This window comes from Agelaius phoeniceus, chromosome 5, assembly GCF_051311805.1.
Source record: "Agelaius phoeniceus isolate bAgePho1 chromosome 5, bAgePho1.hap1, whole genome shotgun sequence".
In the NCBI taxonomy this organism is placed as follows: Eukaryota; Metazoa; Chordata; class Aves; order Passeriformes; family Icteridae; genus Agelaius; species Agelaius phoeniceus.
Window position 1 is genome coordinate 7095447 of NC_135269.1, and position 15756 is coordinate 7111202.

The 15756-nt window shown below is 40.5% G+C and overlaps 1 protein-coding gene across 2 annotated transcripts in view; it reads left to right on the forward strand.

Annotated features, from left to right (window-relative positions):
* The first annotated feature begins 2806 nt into the window (after window positions 1-2806).
* The window catches only part of ATXN10 (ataxin 10), a 76417-nt gene continuing 63467 nt past the window's right edge, over window positions 2807-15756 (forward strand). For both annotated transcript variants that reach the window (XM_054631803.2, XM_077178245.1), the window contains exons 1-3: window positions 2807-2934; window positions 7126-7317; window positions 8764-8846. In XM_054631803.2, coding sequence (XP_054487778.2) covers window positions 2846-2934; window positions 7126-7317; window positions 8764-8846 — 364 coding nt within the window. In that variant the 5' untranslated portion in view covers window positions 2807-2845. The remainder of the gene's footprint in view (window positions 2935-7125; window positions 7318-8763; window positions 8847-15756) is intronic.

The window sequence follows — 15756 nt, forward strand, 5'->3', positions numbered from 1 at the left end:
TCTCAGAATCATGGGTGGTTTGGGTTAGAAGGGACCTTAAAGAGCATCTCATTCCACTCCCCTGCCTTGGGCAGGAGCACTTTGCTCTAGAACAGTTTGCTTCAAGCCCTGTCCAATTTGATCTTGAACACTTCCAGGGATAGGGCATCACCTGACACTCAAGAAGATGTGGAATCAGTGACTTTTTTAAGGCTTAGTTTTATCCAAATTTGTGTTAACTCTCTAACAGGGACATTCTCTATCCGTGAGAATACATTTCTAAACAGAAGGAGGCCTCTCCCTGGCACCTCATAGCATGGGAAAAGCTGCAGGATGACGTGAGTTACCATACACAAAACCTCCTTGAATTCAGCACCATCCTTCTTAAAATTCAGCTGCGTTTTCTTCTGTGCCAGACGAACCTCTGACTCTAAATTCTACATATTAAAAATCAACTGGTACATGAATTCATGCACCACAAAATTCCCCAGGCTACCAGGGAGCCAGACTTTGGGTACCAGATATGCTCAGCAGCATCTCTTTGACCCAGCTGACCAGGGCAAGGATAGTGTCTTTCCACATGCTTGTGCCACTGGCTGATATGATGAAAATTATGCTGATCCCAACAAAAACATGCTATGCAAATGTGGCATAAAACCTTTGTGAAGGGCACATGACAGTCACAAAATTCCTCATTGCCTCTAAAAACTGGACCGCCTCTAACAAATGAGGCAAGAGTCCCTGCAGTGACTCGGAGCCTGGCAACTGGTCCAGCTGACAGCATTTCATCTGCATCTCCTTCTCAGAAGACATCATTTGTTTCCAGAACAAAATGCAAGGGCTTTGAATATCTCCTCAGAGGCCTTGTGGGCTTTTTTTTTTTTCCAGATGGAGGGATTTCCTTCTTATAAAGAATTAAATTTATTTATGATATTACATAACAAACAAGTGACCCATAAATCTCAACATCAAAAATAAGTGCTCTTTTATGGCCTTCAGACACATGTGAAACACCTCACCTGAAGCCAAATAAACTCTGTAGCTGGCTTCAGATTGCAGTAGTTATTCTTGGGTTTGAGACAGTCTGCAGTATCCATTTCATGTGGATTCTGTTTTACCTCTGGTGTTTAAAAAGATGGTGCTACCTCCTCTCAGATCTGCTCTTCCTCATCTTAATATAGGTGTTCAGAATTCCTTGGCAAGGTAAGGAATGCCTGTAATTTGCCCAGGGTAAGCAGGAAACTGAGGGCATGATGGCAGGGTGTGCTCCACAGATTTAGCAAGAGAGGCTAATGAAAAGCATTTTTCCAAGAGCATTGATCAATTTCACTAGATCCTATTAAACAACAGAGCAAAAATAAAAGCTTTTGGTCTACAGCTTCAAAGCTGTGTGGGCTAAATCGTACTTAATATAACGCAGGCCCAAAATAAGAATCAGAAAATGAGTATTTATGCCGGAAACATATAAAATATTTATGCTGCAGGATTTGCTTCTTTACTGTAATTTTTTCCAGAGCCCAAATTTTATCTTCTGATGGAAGTTGCCCCCAATAAAAAAGAGGCACAATCAGTATACATAATGAGATTAGAGCAAGTGGCCCTCTCACAACATTTGAGATAGGAGGGATTCAATGTCTTTGACCTGCTTTGCCTCCTGCAGAGTCAGCATTTGCTGGATGGGGCAATTTTCTTCCAGAGTCTTAGCTAAGAAAGGTCCTTCCCTTTTGCAGCTTCAAACACTGCTGCCTCAAGAGTATATTTTATCTATTAATTTGATGGAGAATTATTTCAAATAAGTTCTGCACAACTTTGTTTTCAGGCGTAGTGGGCTCTAGGTGGTGTTTCCCTTCTTGTAGTTCCCTAAAGCTGTGCTAAGAAAAATAAATGCTATTTATACTCTAAACTTTCAGGGAAAAGCCTCATTTTTAAGGGATCTGCCTGTTTTTTCACAGAATTAGGTAGATCAGATGAGCTTAACATACAACATCCGTGAGTGATCTGGAAAAAAATGACTCTATTTTATAATCTGTGTAAGAACTGGCTGATGATTGAACTCTAAGAGTGTCTTCCCTGTCCCTGAAGTGCCCAAGGCCAGGGTAAATGGGGCTGGGAGCAACCTGGGCTAGTGGAAGGTGTTCCTGCCCAAGGCAGGGCGTTGGCACTGGGTGGGCTTTAAGGTCCCTTCCCAGCCAAACCAGTCTGTGATTTGATGATGATTGTCTAATATAAAGTGTTTGGCCACAATTTGTCTTTTTAAACATTGGAAGCTAATTTCCATACAGGTTAACTTTTCATACGTGTTTAGAAAATGCTGAATGATATTTTTAGAAACGAAATATTTAAAATATAGTGTTTAATTTAAAAATATTTTAAAACTGAAGCCAAGTAGTATTTACTTCACAGAAAGGCTTGGACAGGGAGGGACCTTAGAAATCGCCTATTTTCACATCCCAGCCACAGGCTGGGAGATCTGTATATAATTAGGATGTTAAGCACGAAATAATTATTCCCGCAATTTATGTGTTTTTACATTCATTTAATATTTGTTTTGTTTAGAGACGGGTATCCCCAAGAGCACACGGGGCGCGGTGTGGGGAGCGCAGCAGCAGCTGCGTGAGGAGAGCGGGCCGCCGTGAGCTTCCCACCGCGGAAACTCAGGTACAAAAGGAAAAGGTGAGGAAGAAGGAAAAGCATGGGAAAGACAAAGGAGCCGGTAAGGAAACAGACACGGAAAAGCCACACATCTCCCGGCCAGGAGCGGCCATTTTCCCGCTGGCTCCGCGCACCCGGCCGCCCGCCCGGCGGGGCGGCACCGCCGCCATTTCCGCGCGACGGGGGCGGAGCGGGGCCGGGGCCGGGGCGGGCGATGGCGGCGGCGGCGGCGGAAGCTTTGCCCGCGGCCCGCCTGGAGAGCGTGCGGGCGCTGTCGGGTCTGTTTCGGGAGGCGCAGCCCAGGTAGAGGGGAGCAGGGAGCGGCGGTGCCGGTGGATGTCGGGCAGGACTCGCCTCGGCTCCCAGCGAGGTCCTGCCCCTCGTGGAGTCACTGCGGGCTGGAAAAGGGGCTCTCCGTACCCATATAGGGGGTGAATGAAGTCCCTTCTGGGGAGCTTCTGCACCCCCAGGCTTCTGCTGGGGCTGTGCTTTTGGGGGGTGAGCTGTCCCTTCTCTTGTCCTGCCCCAGGGGGCCCACGAGGAGCCGCAGTGCGCTCAGTCCTTGTGCCTGTAGCAGGGAGGAAAGGTGTTTGTCTCTTAGCCGTGAGTGGCATAAAATATCCCAGAGATACAGAATGGCTTGGGTTGCAGGAACATTAAAGCTCATCCCATCCCACCTTTGCTATGGGCAAGGATACCTTCCACTATCCCAGGTTGCTCCAAGCAGTGTCCAGCCTGGCCTTGAACACTTCCAGGGATGGGGCAGCCACAGCTTCTCTGGGCACCCTGTGCCAGGGCCTCACTGCCTCCACTGGGAAAGATTTATTCCAAACATCCAGTGTAAACCTTCTCTGTCAGGCTGATGCCATTGCCCCTTGTTCTGTCACTTCAGGCCCGTGTAAATAACCTCCATCTTCCTTGTAGGCTCCTGTCAGGTGCTGGAAGGCATCAGGTCAGCCCAAAGCTGCTCTTCTCCAGGCTGAGCACTCCCAAGTCTCTCAGCCTTTCCTAACAGCAGAGCTGCTCCATCTGTTTAAACAACTTGGTGCCTTCTCTGGGTTCTCTCTAGCAGCTCCATGTCCTTTCTGTGCTGGGATCCCACGGCTCAAGGCCAGTGGGGTCTCACCTGAGTAGGGCAGAGAAGCAGAGTCCCTCTCCCCTGCTGCCCACGCTGGGCGCTCAGCCCGGCACAGGGGGGCTCTGGCTCCCAGCACACATGGCCAGGGCATGGCCAGCTCTCACCACCAGCACCCCCAAGTCCTTCTCCCAGGGCTGCTCCATCTGCTCATCCCAAGCCTGGATTGATCCCCGGGGGTTGTCCTGGCCCGGGTGCAGCACCAGCACTTGGTCTTGTTGTCCAAGTTGTTGGCACTTGGCTGTGTGATTTACTTCCAGTGCTTTTAGTTGATTTCTTTATGCTTCCTTTACTAAGCTACTAAAAATAAGAAAATGGATTTATTTTGTTCCTGGGAATGTTGTGAGGATAAGTACATTAAAGGTGTTTCAGGAATGGAGTTGTGCAAGTACCTAAAACTTAGAGTGGAAATACAGAATTGTAAATTTGTGGATTTGTTTGTGTCGTTCCTGACTAATTTTGTGATTTTTTTGGGGGGGCTCTGGTCTTTTGAACACAGTTACATTACTGTTTCTAACTCCATGTTCACTAGAGTGGTATCTGGTAGAGTTTCAGTTTTTAACAATCAAACAGGTCTTACAAGGAGTGACAGTAATCTTCCTTTTGGCATGGGTGCTGGAATTCTGACTCTGTTTTGACTTCACAAGAAATTGTGCATGTCACCTTGTCCAAGGGCTGGGCTGCTGTACCCTTTGCCTCTGCTTCCTTTTGTATTCCTGCAGAACTTGATGTAGAAGTGAAGGACAGGTAGCAATAGCAAAACGTGGAGCTGCTGTGTTAGGCACCCAGACATAGGAAACTGAAATTAGTGGAATATCCACAAAGCTGTTCTGGATGGATTTCAAGGGCTGTTTACAATGCAAGGTATTATTTTAATCTAAAATCAACTTAGGGGGCTCTCTGGTAGTTTTATAAATTAAAAATTAGGGAAAAGATGTTTTCCATTTCAAAAATGCATTTTAAATATTTATAGCTGCTACTTTGTATATGAATCTTTGTTGAACTGCTGGAAAAAGATTATTTTTAAAAGACTTAGTAAGCATTGCTGTGGAACAGATTTTTGAAGTCAATCTTGGCTGGTTTCTTGATGTCAGCTAAATATTTTCTAGTGTTCTTGCTAATTTGAGGATTTTTTAATTCAGAAGGACAGTTTTATTTAAATTCCTTTGTAGCACACACTCAAATTGCAGTGCTATTTGAATGCTTAGGTACAAGAGTCACATGTAAATTTTCTCAGAACAGAATCCTGCTCTATCAAACAATATTTAAGTCAGTCTGTGTTCATTTGGAATATCTTTTGCTTGCTTAGGCTTTGAGATTTGATTTCTGCCTGGACTGATCTGGCTTGAGCAGTCTGGATTTTCTTTCATAGTGTTTAAGAGACAGATTTGGAGTTCTGTCCTTCCTCAATGATGTAAAAAAAATCAGCATCTCCTTCCACATTTACACTTCCTTGCTCCATTAGGACACACAAGTTTTAATCTTCATATTTTACTGGAAATGTCTATACTCTTAGGTTTTCTTTTACTTTCAATGTAATTCTAAAAGAAAATTTGTCACAGCAGCTCAGCATGCTTCTGATCCAGTGTCTGGCTAAAAGTTCTGTTCTGCTGCATAGCTCTGCTAGGAGAGCAGAGCTTTTCCAGCATAAGAATAACTGTAAGTGTCCTTTTACCCATTTAGTCACAAAAATATGCACAAAAGTTCTTCTGGCTTCTTTAATTTCTCTTTTTACCAATTGAAATAAGTGAATGTTGTACAGTAGTATGTCTTGCACTGACCACTGGCTTCTGTATTTTGCAGCTGTGTCAGGAAATGATTGGTTTCATGGGATAATCCAACAAAAGGCACAGGCTGATAGAAGGAAACTCCAGTGGGCTGAGTGGTCCCATTTTCAAGTAATGTCAGAGTTCAAGAACTTGGAAGAGCTAATGGTTCTGCTCAGTGTAGGAAGCTCTCCCTGGCTGGGGACTGCCTTACCAGGCTTCAGCTTGTCTGACATTTAGAAAAACTTGTCTCTGGTGCATTTCCCATGGGGACTGTGGTGTGTCAGCCACTGAGTCTTCTCTTGGCACATCATGAGGTGGCAGGGGCTACACTGCTTCTTGTAAGCTGAAGGTTCAAGTTCCATGAATATATTTTCTTGGGTCTTGAAACCAAAACCTAATTCCAAACTTTCTTTCTGGTTATGTAAGCTCCACTGTTTTCTTTAAGACTGAGGGCCAGCTCTGCTTTTGGTCATTGTGTTTTTGTGCCACTTTGGTATTTTCCCTTCCCTTCATTTTACCAGTGTTAAATGTAGCTTCTTCCCCATAATGCTCAAGTGATGCAGTGGTGGGATTTTTAATGTTTCAGTGTAGATGGAGAATGTGTAAATGTATTGCTCTTGATCAACTGTGAGGTTGCAGGATAAAATACATACTTCCTGAAGATCTGAGACCTAATGTTGTGGTAATTTAGTGACATGAGTGTACGTTGTTGTATTTCTTACCACACTCTCCCTTCTTTCTAAGTTTCCTCCACGCCCTAACAGACCTCAACATTGGAGAGACACTGTCCTGTCTGTAAGATGTAGCCTAGCATAAAAGTGTCACTACTGGAGCAACAAATCTGATAAGGAACTCAGAAAATGTGAACTGTGAGCAAAGACTAAGAGAGTTTTGTTTCCCTAGGAAAGGAAACGTGGCAGGAGCAGAGGTGGGAAATAATGGCTCCAGACATGTCTGAGGGTGTGCTTAGGGACAAGGTGGATTGGCAGTGTTTGGTCAACGTTGAACTTGATGATCTTAAGGATCTTTTCCAACCTTGCTGATTCTATGGTTTGATTTATGGACGTGATCACTTACAAAAGAGAAGGTAGAATTTCTAATTGTGCAAATGTGTGGGCATTTGAGTGAGCATCAGAATGCAGGTCATACCATATCACCCAGTAGAGTTTGATCAAGAGGACTTTTAATTCTCCTTTAGGAAGAGTTTTCTGCATGAACATTTTATTTAATGCTACTTTACATTTCCTCTCATCTCATGCAGTGTCATGTATAAACCTACCAGCTATACGAATTAGGGAGAATTTTTTGTTTCCTTTTCATTAAGATTCCAAAGACCTGTTGAAAAGTCATGAGGAATACTAAGGCAGCACCACTGTCCTACAGCCCCTTTTCTGAAAAGGCTGATGGGATGATTGTGTGATGTTTTTGTTCCTTTGACTTAAAATTTCTACTATGAATAGTTAAATACTCAGAATAGTTAAATATTGTTGCAGAGCATCTTTGAGTTTAAAATAAGAAGTGCCAATGTAGGCATTTTGGTAGGAGTTTGGCATTTATATTTTTTCTTCACCACAAATTTATGTATTTCAGAGAAACTGCAGAAGAAAGTGTATTTCAGGATGTCCTGGAAATCCTGACAAGCACCTCAAGTGCCATTGAGCAGAGCTGCAAGGACTCCTGTGGACTGGCAGATCTCGACACCTGCCTGCTGCTCATAGCAGAGTGCTTCAGGTGTCTGAGGAATGCCTGTGTTGAGTGTGCCAAGAACCAACATGTCTTGAGGTACAGTTATTAACCCTTGTAACCCATACCAAGGTACCACCTTCTGATGTTGGTGGGGTTTTATAAAAGAGATTCTTATTTTACACTGCTGTGTTAGTCGATTTATTAACTGGCATTTCCTGCTTGATGGAATCACTTGAATTCAGATATGCAAGACACAAAAACAGCTGACCTATTTGTAGGTCAGTCTGGGGCCCTGCTCAGTAATAGAACAAAGTGTTTGGATCCACAATACAAATTGATTACACAAATGAAATAAGCCTGTTGGAAGCCTGACTGTAGAACTATCCTTTTTTCCCCCTTTCTTTAATTTTTTATAACATAATGAATAATTATATGGTCTTAATAATCAGTTACAGAATTAGTATGTCTTTTAAGGTTCAAATCTGTCTAGCTTTCCTGGCAAAACACAGCATGTAAAACTGTGCATATTAATCCTGATATATATATATATATATATATATATATATATATATATATATATGCAGGCAAGTAGAGCTTAAAGGATATTAAATCAATCTAGTTCCTTAAGTTATTTAGCCTCTCTATTCTTTGCCTACGTCTGTTGCAGCATTGAAGGGATGCTTGTGATACAACCAGCTGTAGTTAGTGAAAACCTGACAGTCTGGTTGATGTTTTTAAAAAACCCAGCAAAATAGCAACAAACACCCTCCTTGCCTGCATGCCCCATGAGAACCCCAAACCAACCAACCAACAAAAAAAATGCCCCAACTTGTCACAAGTTGGTTATGTCAAAGAATTACTGGAGACTACAGTCATAAGAACTGGCTTATTTGGTCGTGTCAAATTTGATTTATTGAACTAAATATAATTTTGACATGGGACTGAGTCTTAATTTCTGTGCTGGGGCAGAATTCTGTTAATGCCCCAAAAATTGCAGTGCAAATCATTCTGAGAGTTTATCTATGATTCCTCCTCACTGGAGAAAGGATAAATGATTACTTGGCTTTCTCTCCTTCTCTCTTTGAGCTGGCCCTGTTGTTTTTTGGTAATGGTCCCTAATTGCTTTGTTGGCATTGAAAATCCTCCAAGTTTATTATGAAGTAAGATACGTGATTCTTGTTCTGGATGCTTGACCTCCAGACAAAGCAAAGTTTTTACAGAAATAAAGCTGTTTAAATTACAGGAATAACATGCTGATGTTTAATGTCTGATAGGAAGAATAGCAAAAAGGGAGGAAAGAGTACTTAGCTCTGAAGATTCTGTGCCCAAAATTGGTAAAATGCAGAATGATGCAATAAACCTCTGATTTGCTTCTGATGGTAGTAATGTGGCTACTGATAGGCTGGCAATAATGTAGGAGAAACTATTTTTGTTTCAGAGGTCCTGAAGATGCTAAAGATTTCCTGTTAACTTCAATGAAAAGCCTTTTAAATTTTTTTGAGTGTATTTCATATCAATGTTTTATTCCCAATTTAATAATAGGAACTTGGGTCTCATCTCTACATCTGTCCATTTGATAAAGTTGCTTCATGGAATACAAATCAAAGAAGAATTGTTGCTGACTGGTAAGGCTGGGAATTTATTAAATGTATATAAATAGCCTGCATTATATTTTTTTATACATGTGGTATGATGTCAATTTACTGATGCATTTGTTTTATAAATAAGCTTAATTCTTTCTTGAATAGCAGTTCAGAATTGGCCCTCTCTTAGACTGCTTGTAAAAGGTCTCAAGTCTAGTTCAGCTTTATTTTCACTGAACTGTTCCTTATAGATTGCTAAAGGAAAGATATTTGGAAACTTTTTAATATGAAGCAGAGTAATGGGGCTTTATAAAAGGAAAAGTTTGTGTACTACCTCCATTCAGAATATATTCTGCTGTTTTGCTGTCTTTTTATTTGCTGATACTTAAGATAATTTATCTGATTCCAGGAAGCAAATTTTGGCTGTGACTTCTTAAAAATGGTTTTTAATTTTCATTTGGATACCACGGTTGCTGGCCAGTCAGGATGGTATCTGCCAAGAATTAAGTACTGATTTGAATAGTGCTCACATTTCCTTGAGAGGCGAGTATTTTCTTTCAGTGCAGTGAAAATGTGGCTCTGTAGTACTAGTGGTAGTTATTGCTACTCATTTCACTGGATATTAAGGGTTTTCAGTAATTCTCACAATCTGTGTTTCCCAGTGTGTGCATGTGGAGCTTTGTACATTGGACTCCAGATGTGACTGTCTGTGCTTGCAGACAGTATAGCATGTTTATTTTCTTGTGTGTCTGTTATTTCTTTTCACTCCTGTTCCTCAGATAAGGTTTTTTACTGGATTTCTGCTGCTGCTTTTCTGCTGTTTTGTGAAAGCAGGTGAAACAGCTGTCATACAGTTACAGTTATGCTATACTAAAACTATACTAAAGAAAGAGAAAGGATACATCAGGAGACTTAACAAGAATGAATAATAAAAACCCATGGCTGACTCAGAGTCCAACACAGCTGGATTGTGATTGGCCATTAATAAAAACAATCCACATGGAACCAATCAAACATTCACCTGTTGGTAAACAATGTCCAAGCCACATTCCAAAGCAGCAAAACAGGGAGAAGCAAGTCAGATAATTATTGTTTACATTTCTCTTGAGGCTTCTCAGCTTCCCAGGAGAAAATCCTGAGCAAAGAAGATACTTCAGAAAATATTATGGTGACACTGTCCAGCCTGTTACTGTCTGTGCTGGGGCCTTGGACAGCAGTGGGCTCAAAAAGCTGTACAGGTCAAGTGGGCTTGCCACCTTCAGCCCCTTAAAAGCATCAGGAATTGTGGTGTAGGAATGCCACCTGCCAGAGGGGCTCCCTAGCACCTGCAGGAGAGGGAGCAGGGTGTGCTCATTGTTGGATACAGGCCTGGCCTCAGGTCTTCCCTTTGGGCTGCTGGCCCATCCTTGCTGGGCTGTCACATGTGTATGCTGGTCTCTGCTCAGGGGTTTGAAGGAGAGGGAATGCTATTGAGCAAAAAGCAAAGGGGGTAAAACCCAGTAATTTGATTATCTGCTTCAGGCACTTTTTCCTAGCCAGAGGGTGGTGTAAAAATGTGTTTATCAACATTGAATATAAGGGTGGCATCAACAAGACATTTTTAACAGGATTTTGGTAGAAGTTGTTTTGTGACTGCCACTCTACATCGCCATTCAGTAAATACATCTGAGTTATAAGTAAGATTTGCTGTGTTGGCCCAGGGTAGGTGCTTCATTTGATGCTGTAAGTAGCATTGATCTCTTGGGGAACCTCTGTAATGATCATGGCTTATGTATTCCACATATGTTAGTACAACAACAAAAAAATTGTAGACAAGCAAATGTTGCTAATTCCTTGCTGAGTGATCTGCTGAACTTTGTGTTAAGTGGAAATTAATGTAGTGCCTAGAGCACAGGTTCCTTCTGCAGGGTTTACCTCAGAAGTTAACAGTTAAATTTGGCTGTTAGTTGCACTGAAGCAAATTGCTAAATTGGACTTGGATAGCACTGTTGAAACAAAAGAGACCCATGAAATTAATAAGTGGTACTGTATTTATTAACTGTGATTCTGTTTCATGATTCTCCTCATGTTTCATATAGGAAATCAGGTCACAGGGCTAGAGTAGCAAGTGTATTTTGTTCTTGCAGATAATTAGGTGTTAAGTGGAGTATTTCAAGTTGTTCATTTGGGTGTGGGGTTCATCATTTCCTCCCTCAAATGGCTGCTTGGATTGGATGATCCCTCGTGGTGCCTGTGTATATTCTTAAGGTTTTTAAAATACCTTCATACTGCTTCCATAGCAACAAAGCACAAGGAGGAGGAGGTAAGGCTGTACTGCAGGGTGAGCAGCACTAAATAATGTTTATGTTCTTAAATGTCACATGTTCATGTGAAAAATTCCCAGAACAAATTATTGTAGGCTAAATAAACTTGAAGTTCCAACATTATCGTATTTGCAAAGATGAGATTGAAAATTCTTTCTGCAGACTGAAAAATTCATCTAACCTGATCTATGGCAGGTTTTCACTCTAATCCATTGGTAGCTGTTAAGGCTAGTAAGTGAGTGGTGTGCTAATTTTTGTAAGAAAGCTCAGTGTAGTACAATTTCAAATGGATAAAACCAGAAATTAACTAAAAGTGTGTATTGTTTGACCACTGCTGTGACCAGTGTGATGGTTAAGGGAGAGGACATGATCAAAGAAACCAAAAAGGAGGTGTTGTGCAAAGTGGTACGACTAAAAACTGTTGCTAATATTTATTCAAATAAATCCAGACTCCTTTGCATCCTCTCTGCTATGAGTAATACTTTAAAAATAGTTGCCCAGGGGTTAAATACATGGTTATTTTGGCTTGTCAATTCAGTATATTTACTGAAACAACTCTACTGCATGTTTTCACCATAGATCTTACTTTTTCTTTTTTTCACTGCTTTAAAATATGAGATAAATTACTGTATGTCTGTAATACTTGTCCCAGCTAGCTGTGCAAAAAGTTTCTGTTTTGATTACATAGTATACCACTAAGGCAGTGGGCCAGAATCCTTGAAGGTGAGTTAGAATGTCTGTCCTGAGATAGCTCTTTGAAACTTCAGGTAAGTTGAAAAATGGTGAATTCATACATGCAGCATTCAGAGATTGTTCAATCCCATGTACAAGCCAGCTGTCCCTGTAATAAGAGTCTCCTTTCTTTTTAATACTTGCATTAAAAAGCCACGAACATTTCTAGTCCTTTCTTTTATGGTATTGCTAGAGTTAGCTGTTTGTCCCCACTCTTCCTCCTTGCCACACCATTGCTGGTACAGATGTTTTTTGGTACAGAATGTTTGGAGCCTGTGTTTGTGTCACAGGCCCTGCTGGGGATCTCAGCCAAAACCTGTGTCCAGGTGTGCTGCCTGTTAGAGCAAGGTTTGGGGTGTTCTCTGCTCTTTGCAGTCCAGAAATTTGGTTAAAATGTATTGGATTGTAGCTTGAATCTGTGAACAGGAATTTGACCTTGCTTCCAGTTTTCTGCAGTGTGTTCAGGTGTAGTTAAGCAGCCACAGATACTCCCTTCAGAACAGAACTTGCAGCATGCCTTTAAAAGCAGTAATGAAAGATGACTCTCTGTAAATTTTTTAATACTGCACTTATTATAGTAACTTGAGCATTTTCTGGTAGGAAGTTCAGCAGCATGAATATCATATGTCTAACACCTGTTCATGCTTCCTTTTGTGAGGGAGGATGTGTGGGAAAATGTGATATTTTAAACATTTTTCAAGTACTACAAATGCCATATTATAAAGGAGCTATAAAAAATGTTCCTTTCTTTGAGCTTTTTTTATTCCCCCCCTTTTTTTTCTTTTTTTCCCCTCTCTCCATTTTTCCTTTCTCCCTTTTTCTCTATTTTTTCTCTTCTCTTTTTTTCTGTTTTTTCTCCTTTTTTTTCCTCTCTCTTCCTTTTTTCTTTCTCCTATTTTTATCCTCCTTTTTTCCTTTATCCTTCTTTTTTCTCTCTTCAGCCACCTTGTTTTTCCCTCTCTCCTCTGTCCACCAGTACCATTAATAGTACCATGGATTCATCCTCAGTCAGTGTTGTTGAACTGCTCCAGCTGTTCTGGACCTGATTGGTTCTCATGCAGATTTTTCTTTCAGTTAATGAAAACCCAGTTGTTCTTGACCCATGGTGCTTTATGAGTTGCTCATGATCTGGGAAGAAAGTGCCTTTGGAAGTGTCTTGTAATCCATCAATGTGGAGGAGAAGCACTCTGCAGAAGAGATATCAATGAGTAACCTTTGAATCCAGAACTTTATATAAATAAAAATATCACTCCTTCATAGACCCTAAAAATAAATTTTAAAAAGCATAGGGTTGTGCATGTGCTTCAGAAATGACATGTAAGGGACCTAGGCCTATCTGTAGTTTCCAGAGATTGTTTCTTGTAAAAGCCAAATGGGGTGGAGGAATTTCATTTTTGATGAAGTGAGGAGACAAAAGCTCCCCTGAGGTCTACAGGGGAGAATCACATGGCTGAGCAGAGAAGGATACTTGATTTTTTTGTAAGCTTTTGAAGATTAAGACATGCTGGGTTTCAAAAGCCACTAAATATAAGCTGTAGGTGCTCCTGTAGTACTAGAAAATCACATTTACATTTCATTGGGAGAGATTGCTGAGAATAAATGGCAAGAGGAAATAAATTTCCAGCTGCTAAATTGGGTGCCTGTTCAGTTCTAAAAAGTTGTTAGTTCAAAGTAATTTTCAAAGGTTTACAGAAAAGGAGATATTTAATCAAATGTTTGTGTTTTTCTGAAGAAGAGCATGAGTAAAACAGGGTTAAATTGTTATGTTTGCAAAAATATTCCCAAAAACAAAAATGGCTAAATACCAGTGAAGTGATTTCTATGTTTCCAGGAGGGTGTAGGGGAAAAAAAACTTTCAGTTCTGTCCTCACTCAGTGAAAAAAAACAGGAGATGTTTCTTTGCTCTGACCTTTTCCATTTCTGCACTCAAGGATTGGCAGTTGGGAAATACAGTGGAAAATCAAGACTGGCTGATTTTGAAGGTACAGAAGAGCAAGGGAAGGGAATGCTTTCAAACCTGCCAAAGCACACTGAGTTGGTTTTCCTGTATTCCTTCTTAAATGGGCAGCCATGTGTCCTTAACTGTTTACTTTTTCTTGTCAATATTTATTTCTTTTTTTATTTTCTTCCTCTAGAAGAAAAGGGGAAGAAGCCTTCCCCTAAGGCTATAGTCTCCTTAAAAAGATTATTTTGGTAGTAGGAGAACGAGCTAGAAGTAAATACTTGGACTTTTGGAAATGCATTGGAGTGGTACCTTTGCAGAATGAGTGAGTAGAAAAATCTGGGCATTTAAGGCTTAGTTTGAAAATCTGAGCATTAGAGGCTTATGTACTGGCATCACAGTCTAACTAGCTTTCACCTATTCTTGAAATTATTTTAAATCAACAGGAAAGAGAGAGTGGTCAGTTATGGAACCTAAATGTTCTGAAATGAATGCCAATATTGACCAAAAGAGTCAACTCTCATCTTTTGTGCTTCCCTTTTATCTCTTGTCCAGTATTTTTCATTCTTCTCTTTTATTCTTTTAAAAAACTGCATTTTGCTTTCATTTCTTTTTGTAGTTCTTTAATCATGTTTCACTGAATGGTTTAATTTCCAAATTACTGCCAATGTTTTCTGTATAAAAAAATAAATGTTTTAAAGCTTGCTTAGAAAGTGTGGTGGAACACAGTAACTTTTTGCTAGACAGACATCACAGCAGAGCTCACCCAATGCATTTGGGAAACCATTGTCCAGTTTTGTTGTCTATAAAAAGAGGCCTGTAACTGTCTGAGCAAGTGTTTTCACACAGGCTTGTTTATAGGGATTTGGTGAAGGTGTAATTTCTAAATAGTGTCCTGGAGACTCTTATAGACAATGGCCACTAAATTTAAACCAACAGGATTAAGGAAGGAAAGTTAATCTTTCCTCTCTTCCCACGTCAGTGCCCCAAATATTTATCTATGAAGGAGGAGTCATACTGTTTTGTTGGAGATCTTGGGGCTGTTTGTGACCAAACACAGTAAATTATTGTGCTGCAGATTTCTTTGTACTAGTCATGTTACTTGCTGATTTACATGGAATGAGTGAGTGGGTATAAAGCTTGAATTATTTTACTGTCATACAGTCACCATGAATGGCTGATAGGTGACATTTCTCAAATTAGGTTCACATTAGCTTTTCTTTTGAGGGAGAGGAAGAGGGAGAAAGCAGGTTCCTGAGTGGACCCACAGTCCATGGGATTAAATCCCAAAAAGTAGCATGAAAGAACATGCCTCAGCTGCATGGAAGAAAAGAGAATTTAAAAATCTGCACTACCATTTATTTTTGTATTTGGGGTGTCCTTTTGCTTACAGCTAGCATAATTAAAACTACATATGTGTTACTGCTTAAATAAACCAGCTGCTAACATAAACAGACTTTTTTTAGACGTAGGAATAAAGGACAGCCCTGACCTTAAGAGTTGCCAGTTTCAGTGTGTGATCTTTGCTTTGTCTGTTAGGGTTTTTGTATGGGGGACTGGTGCCAATGCTTTGCTGCCACTGTTAAAGTAAAAACTATAATTACATTGTCAAAATAATATTTATAGTATTTTCGGGGAATAATTGTGGGAGTGTGATGAATATATTATACTCATCAAACTTTTATGTAAACATAAGCATGAGTTTTTTATTTGAGTTATTGGTGTTGTTTTTGGCCTTTGTGTTTTTCCAATCTGTAAAAATAATATTGGGATTTTCATGGTCTCTAGCATTTGCAGAGTGTGTGCCCTAACAATCAGTTGATATGCTATCTGGTAGAAGTAAACTGCTAGTTGCACTTGTATTGGGATTTTGGTTTCATGTTTCCATAGCTTAAGAAAATCCTCTGTTTTTTGAGTTTTGCTATCCCCTAATTACTATAGCACAGAGCATTTTGCTACTTTACCAAACAGGAAA